The sequence below is a fragment of the Sinohyriopsis cumingii genome, chromosome 5 (genome assembly GCF_028554795.1).
Source record: "Sinohyriopsis cumingii isolate HCF-2022 chromosome 5, ASM2855479v2, whole genome shotgun sequence".
Classification (NCBI taxonomy): domain Eukaryota; kingdom Metazoa; phylum Mollusca; class Bivalvia; order Unionida; family Unionidae; genus Sinohyriopsis; species Sinohyriopsis cumingii.
In genome coordinates, this window is record NC_142965.1 from 30,636,599 (window position 1) to 30,649,641 (window position 13,043).

At 34.6% G+C, this 13,043-nt stretch overlaps 1 protein-coding gene across 1 annotated transcript in view; it reads right to left on the reverse strand.

Annotated features, from left to right (window-relative positions):
- Positions 1-13,043, reverse strand: part of LOC149798873 (inositol 1,4,5-trisphosphate-gated calcium channel ITPR2-like) — a 367,714-nt gene that overhangs the window by 237,952 nt on the left and 116,719 nt on the right. The window contains exon 20 of the mRNA XM_089957788.1: positions 10,042-10,149. Coding sequence (XP_089813914.1) covers positions 10,042-10,149 — 108 coding nt within the window. The remainder of the gene's footprint in view (positions 1-10,041; positions 10,150-13,043) is intronic.

Consider the following 13,043-nt stretch of genomic DNA (forward strand, 5'->3'; position numbering starts at 1 on the left):
CCAATCTACTGCCTATATTGGATGTCTGAGGGTGCCATATTCCAATCTACTTCCTGTAATGGATGTCTGAGGGTGCCATATTCCTATCTACTTCCTGTAATGGATGTCTGAGGGTGCCATATTCCATAGTCTGGGTGTATTATTGATTTATCACCATCAGATTTGAGATGAATGTTTGTGCAAAGTTTCAAGATAATCCCTTCAGCAGCTTATGAGTACTGTAAATAAACCTCTGCTAACAGTGATATTATAGACAAAAGGTATATGACAATCTGAGCTATAAAATGTTTTTTTTTTTTTACTTCAAGTGGGAAGAGTCATAAATTTCAAAATTGTATTCTGTTGAAGGACACAGGAATGCATAATGATGCTTCAAGCTAAATTGACCCCTGCCCCTAGCCAATACATTAATAGATAAAGGACTTATATGGGTAGGACATTTTTAGATATCATTTTGATAAATTTACCCCCATCCCAAGCCTGTACACCGATAGACTTTGACCTCATATGGACAGGTCATACATTGATCTACCTGAATGGCTTAAGATGAAAGCATGTAACAATGTCTGTAACATGGATGACTATTGTATCTTCTATGCAACAATGTCTGTAACATGGATGACTTGTATCTTCTATGCAACAATGTTTGTAACATGGATGACTGTTGTATCTTCTATGTAACAATGTCTATAACATGGATGATTGTTGTATCTTCTATGCAACAATGTTTGTAACATGGATGACTGTTGTATTTTCTATGTAACAATGTCTGTAACATGGATGACTGTTGTATCTTCTATGTAACAATGTACGTAACATGGATGACTGTTGTATCTTCTTTGCAACAATGTCTGTAACATGGATGACTGTTGTATCTTCTATGTAACAATGTCTTTAACATGGATGACTGTTGTATCTTCTTTGCAACAATGTCTGTAACATGGATGACTGTTGTATCTTCTATGCAATAGTGTTTGTAACATGGATGACTGTTGTATCTTCTTTGCAACAATGTCTGTAACATGGATGACTGTTGTATTTTCTATGCAATAGTGTTTGTAACATGGATGACTGTTGTATCTTCTTTGCAACAATGTCTGTAACATGGATGACTGTTGTATCTTCTATGCAACAATGTCTGTAACATGGATGACTGTTGTAGCTTCTATGTAACAATGTCTTTAACATGGATGACTGTTGTATCTTCTATGTAACAATGTAACATGGATGACTGTTGTATCTTCTATGTAACAATGTCTTTAACATGGATGACTGTTGTATCTTCTTTGCAACAATGTCTGTAACATGGATGACTGTTGTATCTTCTATGCAATAGTGTTTGTAACATGGATGACCATTGTATCTTCTATGCAATAATGTCTGTAACATGGATGGCTGTTGTATCTTCTATGCAACAATGTTTGTAACATGGATGACTATTGTATCTTCTATGTAACAATGTCTGTAACATGGATGACCATTGTAATTTCTATGCAACAATGTTTGTAACATGGATGACTATTGTATCTTCTATGTAACAATGCCTGTAGCATGGATGACCATTGTATCTTCTATGCAAATGAAAGCATTACTTACTCTTACTACAAATGCATGTTGTAAGAATTTGTAAATACTGCCTTATGCATCTAAATATTGGTTTAAAAGTGTCCCATTAGAGTCAATAATACAGATGATTTTCAAGATGAATTTGAGATATCTGTAAATCCTTATACCACCAAAGACAATGAGATCATTCCATATAGGATTATAAAATTATAATTAAACATGTTGATATGTTAGTCATTTCATCAGGAGAAAGGCATTGCTGAATTTATCAAGATAAAGCACTTGTCATGACTGGTACCATGGAAAATAAATAAGCATAAATGCAAGAAGTTCTGACTCATTTTTTTGTACCACAACTAAACTGCATGAACACCAACTGACCTCTAATAGTGCTGAAGAAAATTCAAATAACATAATGTCTATAAAAAAAATTACCGGACATAATGCCTAAAGAAAATTATTCAGCTGACATAATGCCTAGAAAAGAAAATTAAGCTGACATAATGCCTAGTAAAGAAAATTCAGCTCACATAATGCCTAGTAAAGAAAATTCAGCTCACATAATGCCTAGTAAAGAAAATTCAAATGATATAATGCCTAGTAAAGAAAATTCATCTGACATAATGCCTAGTAAAGAAAATTCAAATGATATAATGCCTAGTAAAGAAAATTCATCTGACATAATGCCTAGTAAAGAAAATTCAAATGATATAATGCCTAGTAAAGAAAATTCAGCTGACATAATGCCTAGTAAAGAAAATTCATCTGACATAATGACTAGTAAAGAAAATTCATCTGACATAGTGCCTAGTAAAGAAAATTCAAATGATATAATGCCTAGTAAAGAAAATTCAGCTGACATAATGCCTAGTAAAGAAAATTCATCTGACATAATGACTAGTAAAGAAAATTCATCTGACATAATGCCTAGTAAAGAAAATTCATCTGACATAATGCCTAGTAAAGAAAATTCATCTGACATAATACCTAGTAAAGAAAATTCATCTGACATAATGCCTAGTAAAGAAAATTCATCTGACATAATACCTAGTAAAGAAAATTCAAATGATATAATGCCTAGTAAAGAAAATTCATCTGACATAATTCCTAGTAAAGAAAATTCATCTGACATAATACCTAGTAAAGAAAATTCAAATGATATAATGCCTAGTAAAGAAAATTCATCTGACATAATGCCTAGTAAAGAAAATTCATCTGACATAATGCCTAGTAAAGACAATTCATCTGACATAATGCCTAGTAAAGAAAATTCAGCTGACATAATGCCTAGTAAAGAAAATTCATCTGACATAATGACTAGTAAAGAAAATTCATCTGACACAGTGCCTAGTAAAGAAAATTCAAATGACATAATGCCTAGTAAAGACAATTCATCTGACATAATGCCTAGTAAAGAAAATTCAGCTGACATAATGCCTAGTAAAGAAAATTCATCTGACATAATAACTAGTAAAGAAAATTCATCTGACATAATGCCTAGTAAAGAAAATTCATCTGACATAATGCCTAGTAAAGAAAATTCAATACTAGTATAATGATATAATGCCTAAAGAAGGTTCAGAAGTAAAAGTTCTATATTGTGATACTGATAGAAATCCATGCAGCATTATTATAGAAAAGATAGTTTGCACTGAGTAACAGTGTGAATTTTGCAAGATGTTATGGCAACATATAACTGAGTGCATCTTGCCACAGCCAGCATGACACAACAAATTAAATTGACAATGGGTCTAGGTATCATATAAAGTCATCAGGCTACGGTGTTTAATGTCCTTGGTTTGGGGCATGATTGCTTTTTAATTAGAGTCCTTTGATAACAGTCAGATGGATGGATAAGTAACGGTGAATTTGAGGTTTTAAGTATTGAAAAATGTCAAAGCTGAAATGTTGCAGATCCAAATATTTTTACCTGTTGAAGTAAGTGTCACAAGACTTTCCAGAAACTGGTTTATTAGGAAAACATAGAAACATGAGGAATTACTCAAACCTGGATAGGCATATGTTAATTTTCAGTCCTTAGATAAATTTAACTCTGATGAGCTAAGTACATAAGGTGAGTGTGTTTCCCAGATGAAATTCAATGTTTTAAGTATTCTCTCTAAAAAAAATAGTCTAAGTTTCTGCAGGAAAATAAAATGTTCTTAGCTCTGGAAGAGTAGCAAGTATTCTCTCATTATAAGCTGTCCATGGGATGGCCGTATGGAATTTGAGGACACAGAATCTTAAAGGTACAGAGAGAATCTGCTATGATAGAAGCAAGCAAGCCTTGAAAGCAGAAGGTATATTTCTCAATCTCATCATACGAGTTGGTAATTATTCATTTGAGTTTATTTGTTTTAATTCATACATCAGTTACTCTTGAATATGTGTTTGGAAGATAATTGTTTGCAGTCATTTGTCTTGACTGTTATATGACTCATTTATTATACATTATTTTCCTGAAAATAATCTTTTGAGATATTTGTTTAATTTATTCAATGATATGTAATGCAAATCATGTAGTCTAGAAATTGATATTACTATGTCTGGTAAAGTTATACCAATGAACTGTTAGTTAGCATACATTGTAGTTAAGTCACGAAGTGGATTTCATCAATTCATTTGTACAATTAAGATATGAAATTTTTAAACCCATAATTGATGGCATTAGCATTAAGAGCTCCTAACAGACGACATTTAATCCAGTTATGGATTTATAGTCCACAGCAGGGCATGTGGTTTATAGTGTCTAGTTTATGTTATAGTTTAGTTAGGGAGATGGATTAATCTTCTAAACTAGGATTTTGTATCAGCTGTCAGGCTGCAATCTGACCCATATTAGCATAAGTTTCTGTTGAATTACAATATGACAATATCTGACGTAATGAGAGATGGGATAGTGTTCAGTCACAGAAGTAAAATCCTGACAAACTTTTAGGTTCTCTATTTATTTTTAAAAGGGAAATAGCTCTATATATAATTTGATATAGAGAAGGCAGAGAGCAGACAACCAAATTAGGGTTGATGATCTGAAAGAGGCTGTTGAAAGAAAGAGAGGAGCAAAAGGAATATGTCAACTCTAAGCTGTCAACAATGTTGAATTCACAGTGACCGACAAGCAACCAGATTATGCAGGCATACTGGGCAATTGAGCTTGATCACTCACTCAATTTCATGATTAAATTTGTCATATTTGTTTAAACATAACGGCTCACTGCATTTTTTTTATCAACTATGTAATTATTCCAAAGAGAAGTGTTTCCTTCAAATGTCATGCTCTATTTCGTTTTGTTTATAAAACTGATTGTTAAATTTGGCATATGGGGATTGTGTTGTTCTATTCTATATCCCTGCACAGTCCTCCATTTATTCCATCCACTAATTTCATATTCTATTTTATTTTTTACTTCATCCGGGCAACAACACTATTACCAATCGTCCTCTAGATAATAATAACCACCACCATGTAACACTCTGCACCGACGGTTAGTAGATCAAAGCGAGCAAAAGTGCATAAACATCTGAAGCGTATATATATATATATATATATATATATATATATATATATATTCATTCCCATTCACCTGCATTATCGTTTGCTTACCCATCTACCAAACTTTATATTAATAAAATAAAAGCAAAAACTTAAGATGAATATAATGGTCTCTTACAAAGCATGATACAGAAAATAAAAAAATAACAGATTCCAAATGCCCTCAAAAAGCTCTTTGTTTCAAATGTGATAATCAGCAAATCATTTCATATATCTTACCCCATTTTCACTCTGAAAAAAAGTTCAAAAATATTTCTGCTGTAGAAAACATACTTAATACATAAAAAAAACCAATGGACCTGGAACTGCTCACCAGGCCTAAATTAAAGCAGGATGCTCCTTTAAAACCTTTCAGAAATGAATCGTATCAAAAATGGTGTTATGGTTGGCAATGATTTTGGCATATTTGAAAGGAGATCACAATGGAACATTGCCATCAGTTACCTCACATTACAAACAAGAGAGGCAATAAAAACACAAGTGGCCCAAAAGGGCTTAGTCTGCTCACATCCATCAGACTGACATTTTCCTCATAGCAGTTCACTGAGAAATCTGATCAGTAGGATGACAATGGAGGAAATATTTCCTCCCTGCTGTTGCTGTTGACTGCATATGTTGTGAAAACAATGTTTCTCTATTACTTTTATCCTAAATCATATTAAAAAGCACATCAGCACTACAAAAATCCTTTACACTGCTTCCTGTCATAGTTAGTATTTGTTTTATAGATAAACTTGTTTAAATGCTTTTCTATTTCTAGCATTGCTTGATAGCAGATCAACGTTGTTTCTTTAAATCCCCAAAATCCTCACTTTTTGTAAAATTTCATCAAACGTTTTTCCCATTTTAGAGTAACAAAAGTCATATTTGATGGCTGAACAGTAATTTTAATAAATTAAATTAAAAACCTATCATGTCAGAATGCTTTCTGACAAATTTGGAAAAATTCTATTTTGTTTTATTTTTAAAGAAGCTGTTTATTGGATATTTCTTTGTTAGTAATGGTGGCCATATTTAATGTTTTTTTATGCACAGGACTTAGCCGTTTACCTCCTGTAAAAGCACATTTGGATCCCGGAGTCTCTTGGAAAAAATAATGAACGCCTTCATCTGATTCACATGGAAGCATGTTTGGATGCCTCTGTACCAGCCACATAAAAGCATGTTTGGATAACTCTGTTACCATCTGCATAAAAGCATGTTTGGATGCCTCTGTACCATCCATATAAAAGCATGTTTGGATGCCTCTGTACCATCCGCATAAAAGCATGTTTGGATGCCTCTGTACCATCTGCATAAAAGCATGTTTGGATGCCTCTGTTACCATCCACAAAAAGCATGTTTGGATGCCTCTGTACCATCTGCATAAAAGCATGTTTGGATACCTTTGTACCATCTACATAATAGCTTGTTTGGATGCCTCTGTACCATCTGCATAAAAGCATGTTTGGATACCTCTGTACCATCCACATAAAAGCACGTTTGGATGCCTCTGTACGATACACAAAAAGCATGTTTGGATGCCTCTGTTACCATCTGCATTAAAGCGTGTTTGGATGCCTCTGAACCATCTGTAGAAAAGCATGTTTGGATGCCTACAGTAAACACCCTATCGAAAACTGCAGGCATTGATGTAAATGAATGACCATTAGATCAGATCATGTGGTTGCTAAGATCTAGTTATAATCTGCTATTTAAATTAACTGGTATATATTTTTCACTCTCCAAAATGGAGGCTGCAGGTTTTGTTCAGCACTTTCTTGAATGTGGATGATCAGAATTGTTACTATGAAGACCAAGTCAAATATAGGCTCCAATATTGATGTAGGCAACAATGATTTATCAAATTTGGATGATTTAGCAATATAGACATATGCAACAAACCAGCAGATTTTGAGGCTGAGAAACATCAGCTATGGTTGGTCACACATCTTCACTGACTTGATGGTGTTTAATTTCTCTCAAGATTTTAAAGCATATAAAATTTCTTCCATGAAAAATAATTATAGAACTATAAAGACAAGAGTTTACTCTTAAACCATATCTATAGATAACAGATGTTATCTGTTGTTAAAATTTATGTTGAACATGTACTTTTGAACAAACACTATATTGCTATAAATATGTTGGCAGGACTATGTGCATTGAGTCATATGGATAACAGGTGTTCTATTTATAGCACCTGCCCTGTTTGGCTTGGGCACATGTATATAAACAACCTACACAGCCAAAAACATTATGAAGTAAAGGGTTAACTGCACATTAGCACGATCCTGTCGATATAGTGTGAAGTTTAAAAAGCAAGGAACACAAAACAAAGATTAAATCCTTAAAATACATGGTCACATTTGTATTACAAACTGCACTCTTCTAAAAGTTCATTCATCTTCTCGAATGGAACATTTTCATAGGATACATTCCAGGGCAACAAAAGATTGTCTCCCTTAGTTGCTCCTTACAACATGGAGGAGGATGCACTGGGCATATTCTACATCCTCAATTTCACTGGGGTCCCATATATGACTGCCAATTAGTATCATATACACAAACTTGAAAACTCCTAATGTTAGGATACTTTCTGTCAAATCTGGTCAAATTTTCTCAAGTGAATTCTGAGTTGAAGTCATTTAAAGGTTTTTCTATTTTGAATAAAGGCAGTCATATTTTTATAAATCTGTTTAAAAGACCTTCATCTCAGGATACCTTCCGTCCAATTTCATCAAATATTGTGAGCCCTATTTGTGTAAAATGTCTTTAAAGGTTTTCTATTTTAACAAACAGAGGTCATATTAGACGCCAGTTTGGCATCATTCAAATAATTTTTTAGCCATTCATACCATAATGCTTTATGTTTTTGTCCAACCTGTTAAGTGGTGTTTAAGATGCAGGTTTAAAAAAAATTATTTTAGTAATGAAGGCCATATATGATACCAAATCAGCAGATTTTAACAGTACTGCAAGCCCTTCATGCCAGGATGCTTGAGCAAGGTGAACTATAGACAACATTTTGTCTGTAGTGGTCAAAACCAGCGATGTCTTATGCAGGTGATTCACACTTGAAGTGCAGGAAAAACAGCCCACAGAGCCCTAGATGTATCTAAGGCAACATCACAATGGATGTGGAGCTCAGCAGAAAGCACCATGGATATTGACTTTGCATATCTGATTATCTTGGCAACAGTTTCCAACAATCCCCTTGACAATGAAGCTGGAGATAATTCCTCTTTCAATAAATTCACTAATTCATCATGTGACGCCATGATAACTAGTGCATAAGCATACAGTTCCAAAACCTCCAGTGATTTTAAGTGGAGATAGGACCAGGTCCAAGCTGTAGTTGCCACCTGGGAAGTACCCAAGTCCAAAGGGCATGGGGACATAAAGGACCAAGCAGGTAAATAAAATCTGTAAATGGAGCTTAAAACCTGGGCCAAAGCATAAAAGACAGGACAGACAACACCTTCTACTATCTGGCCTCCTCTTGGCCATGACATTGCTTGTAAGGTAGCTCACTCATCATGACGGAGTAGAGTAGCAACAGAAGGTCTTATATGGCCTGTGTTACAGAGAGTGTCTCTGAACTGGAGAAGATTATATCTACGTTCTCAGGGCATGGCAGGACTAATCCTTTCCATCTGATTTCCTGGAGAAGATCATATCTAAGTTTTCAGGGCATGGCAGAACTAATCCTTTCCACCTGATTTGCTGGAGAAGGGGTTTATCATCCTATCATCCTCAGTGACTGTCACTTGAAACACAACCAGTTACCCAGGCAAAAACTAGACTAGACAGATAACGTAGACCTTATTGCCTAGTCTCTGTTCAGGGAACTTGACTCCAATAAACAAAATCTCCTTCCCTTAATTTAAAAAAAAGTCTGTTCCAGTTAGCAGTCACTACTGGATGCTAGTGGCTTCCCTCAATCAGATAGTGCCAAAGATTCATCCCTAATGGGAGCTGTTGACTTCTAAGTGTCAGTGAATCCGTGTCACTTGCAAAAGCAGGTAATTTCTGCATCAGAAGGAGCCATTGATGGGTATTCCAGTGATAAAGAAGAAGAAACATACCCCTTTTTTCCCTACCCAATAGGCACGGCAACTTTCTACCGAGTTCTATTCCTCATCGGGCCAATGGCAATAAATAGGAAACTATACATATCCATATGCAATATTCTCTTAGCGGTGTGTGTGTGTGTGTGTGTCTGTGTGTGTCTCAAGCAGCCTTATTATGACTGCACTCACCTTGCAGCATACCAAAATGCAGAAAGGAAATATGAGAAACAAACAATGAACCTGAACAAAAATATTGCAGGTAATACTTACCTTAACATATTCTACTAATAATATGATAAAAAATGATAAAAGAAGAAAAAAACCTGAATGAATGGATTAAATGCTATAAACCTTAGCAACTTTGATGGCAAGGTGAAAAAAGAACTTTTAAAATGTAAATTACTGATTATTCATTTATCTTCATGCAGTTTCATTTTGTTTTTGTATTGTTTTGTGGAAAATTACATTTTTTGTTATTACTTAAATCCATGGACTGGAAAAAATCATAGTTTGCTGGGTCTTGAAAAATTGGTGTCCCTTGAAAAACAAGGGTAAATTCACAGTAGTCCAAATTTCATCAACTCTGATCTTTTTCTCCTTCAGATATTCTCATTTATAATATGAAAATTCAATATAAAAGGTACCCTGATAAAATCACCATACCTATCATTATAAACCTATCCACTGAAATTACAAACTTTTTTATAATAAGCACATATATAAGTGTCCTGTATTATATATAATGAGCTCAGCATCATAAACAACTTAAACACAAATCCAAACACTGCATACTAATAAGAACCAGAAGTAACATATTTTCTATACTAAAAGATAAGAGTGCTGTAGAAGTCAAAATGTCAAAATACGTACATGGGCAAAATCATTTAGCTCATCCCAGTTCGTTCCATCTGTTGATACATATACCACACCTTGAGCCTGTCCAATCTTCTCCCCAAGCTCTGTGAAATACACACAATCCTGCAAAAAAGCACACAGGAGTCATGATTACTAGTAGTAAAATACACACAATCCTGCAAAAAAGCACACAGAAGTCATGATTACTAGTAGTAAAATACACACAATCCTGCAAAAAAGCACACAGAAGTCATGATTACTAGTAGTAAAATACACACAATCCTGCAAAAAAAGCACACAGAAGTCATGATTACTAGTAGTAAAATACACACAATCCTGCAAAAAAGCACACAGAAGTCATGATTACTAGTAGTAAAATACACACAATCCTGCAAAAAAGCACACAGAAGTCATGATTACTAGTAGTAAAATACACACAATCCTGCAAAAAAGCACACAGAAGTAATGATTACTAGTAGTAAAATACACACAATCCTGCCAAAAAAAGCACACAGAAGTCATGATTACTAGTACTAAAATACACACAATCCTGCAAAAAAAGCACACAGAAGTCATGATTACTAGTAGTAAAATACACACAATCCTGCAAAAAAAGCACACAGAAGTCATGATTACTAGTAGTAAAATACACACAATCCTGCCAAAAAAAGCACACAGAAGTCATGATTACTAGTAGTAAAATACACACAATCCTGCAAAAAAAGCACACAGAAGTCATGATTACTAGTAGTAAAATACACACAATCCTGCCAAAAAAAGCACACAGAAGTCATGATTACTAGTACTAAAATACACACAATCCTGCAAAAAAGCACACAGAAGTAATGATTACTAGTAGTAAAATACACACAATCCTGCAAAAAAGCACACAGAAGTAATGATTACTAGAAGTTAATACACACAATCCTGCAAAAAAGCACACAGGAATCATGATTACTAAAAGTGAAATACACACAATCCTGCAAACATAGCACATAAATATCTTCCTCTTTAAGAGTCATATAGAAATTGTTTGACAAGCTTAATCCTTGACAGTCATCAGTTGAAGGATCTTAAGAACACATAGTTATTTACAATTTTCTGCATAGGGGTCTGGATAGAACAGGGGTACCACAGTATCAAGGCATTTATATTTATCTATTTAGGTGTCTGAATAGCACTGGGGTACCATATCACCAAGGTATTCAAAGTCATCTATTTAGAAGTCTGGATAGCACAATGGTACCATATCACCAAGGCATTTGATAGTTATCTATTTTGGGGTCTGGATAGCACAGGAGTACTACACGACCAAGATATTTATATTTATCTATTTAGGGGGTCTGGAGTGCACAAGGGTACCCCACCACCAAGGTATTTGAAGTTATCTATTTAGGGGTCTGGATAGCAAAGGGGTACCATATCACCAAGGTATTTAAAGTTATCTATTTAGGGGTCTGGATAGCAAAGGGGTACCATATCACCAAGGTATTTAAAGTTATCTATTTAGGGGTCTGGATAGCAAAGGGGTACCATATCACCAAGGCATTTAAAGTTATCTATTTAGGGGTCTGGATAGCAAAGGGGTACCATATCAATAAGGTATTTAAAGTTATCTATTTAGGGGTCTGGATAGCAAAGGGGTACAATATCACCAAGGGAATTACAATTACTGCTTAGGGGTCTGAATAGCAGAGAGGTACCACACCACCAAGGCATTGATTGTTATCTATTTAGGAGTTTGGATAGTAAAAGGGTACCACATAAGCAAGGAATTTACATTAATTGGTTAGGGATCTGGATCGCACAGAGGTACCACCCATCAAGCATTTACAGTCATCACTTTAGGGGTCAGCTGCATTGCAAAGGGGTACCACATTACCAGGGCATTTCATCTCTAGATTCATCACAGACTGCATTCTGTAATGCTATTATTAGGTAGTGCTTTGCTAACAGTCCTACTATTTGCTAGTGGTATCAGATGACAAATGTCAAGAGAGTGATCTTGCCTCAAGTAATGCATACAAATATTGTTTCACTCACAGAAGAGTTTTCCAACAATGACTTTTAAAACAATGGCAAAAAGACAATAAACAAGAAATAAATTTTACTATAGTATTGTTCAACTGAACCATTAACTTATTGATAATACCTAAATATTTTTGATTTGTAACTATCTTAAATGCATCAGAGAATAAACATATTTTCTTTTTTTATAAGATTTGATTTTCCTGTAATTTTATGTAGGCTTATATGAAAAGATAACTTATTTTCAGCTGGACAATGTCACCTTTTTTAGGTCACATAAACAGACTCCCCTTGGAACCTCAAAACACTTTGAGTCCCCAAAACCCTCCAACACTGTCAAATCTTTAAAATCCATTAGATGGTTAAATATTTTCATTTTCTTAATTACATGCAGCCTTTGCTCAGTAGTTTGCTGTTGGATGCGGTTGAGGGTGGGGGTGATACATGTCTCATTCACATTCATTTTGGCACTCATTCAAGATTGGAAAATATGGCTGTTCAAACTTCCCAGAAGATCCTGAATTTGTCTCAGATTACACAAAGATCTTGCTGCATCTGCACTACTGTGAGAAAGTGGCAAACATGATGGGTCATGTTGCAACACTGACAGATGCCTCATACTCCAGATTGACTAATGTCAAATATGGTATTTGCAGTGTATGCAAAATATAAAATGCTCCCCTTCTTGCTACTGCATTTCACCATTTCAAACTGTGTCAAGTTCTGAAATTCAGTTTTGCTGGACTCTGCATGTTTTGCAGATGACTCATCTTAAATCAGAGCTCCAATTTAAACATTTTGCCTTTTAAAAAAATGAATCACAGCTGTACACTATTAAAACTACTGAAATAATCACGTTTTGCATTTTAAATATGGAGTAAAATCCAAATTCAAAGAACAATGCCGCTGATCACAAACTTGCCAATGATCTTTAACAATGATGGCTGAAACATTCTCATTCAGGGCAATAATGTATAACAACTTTTGTT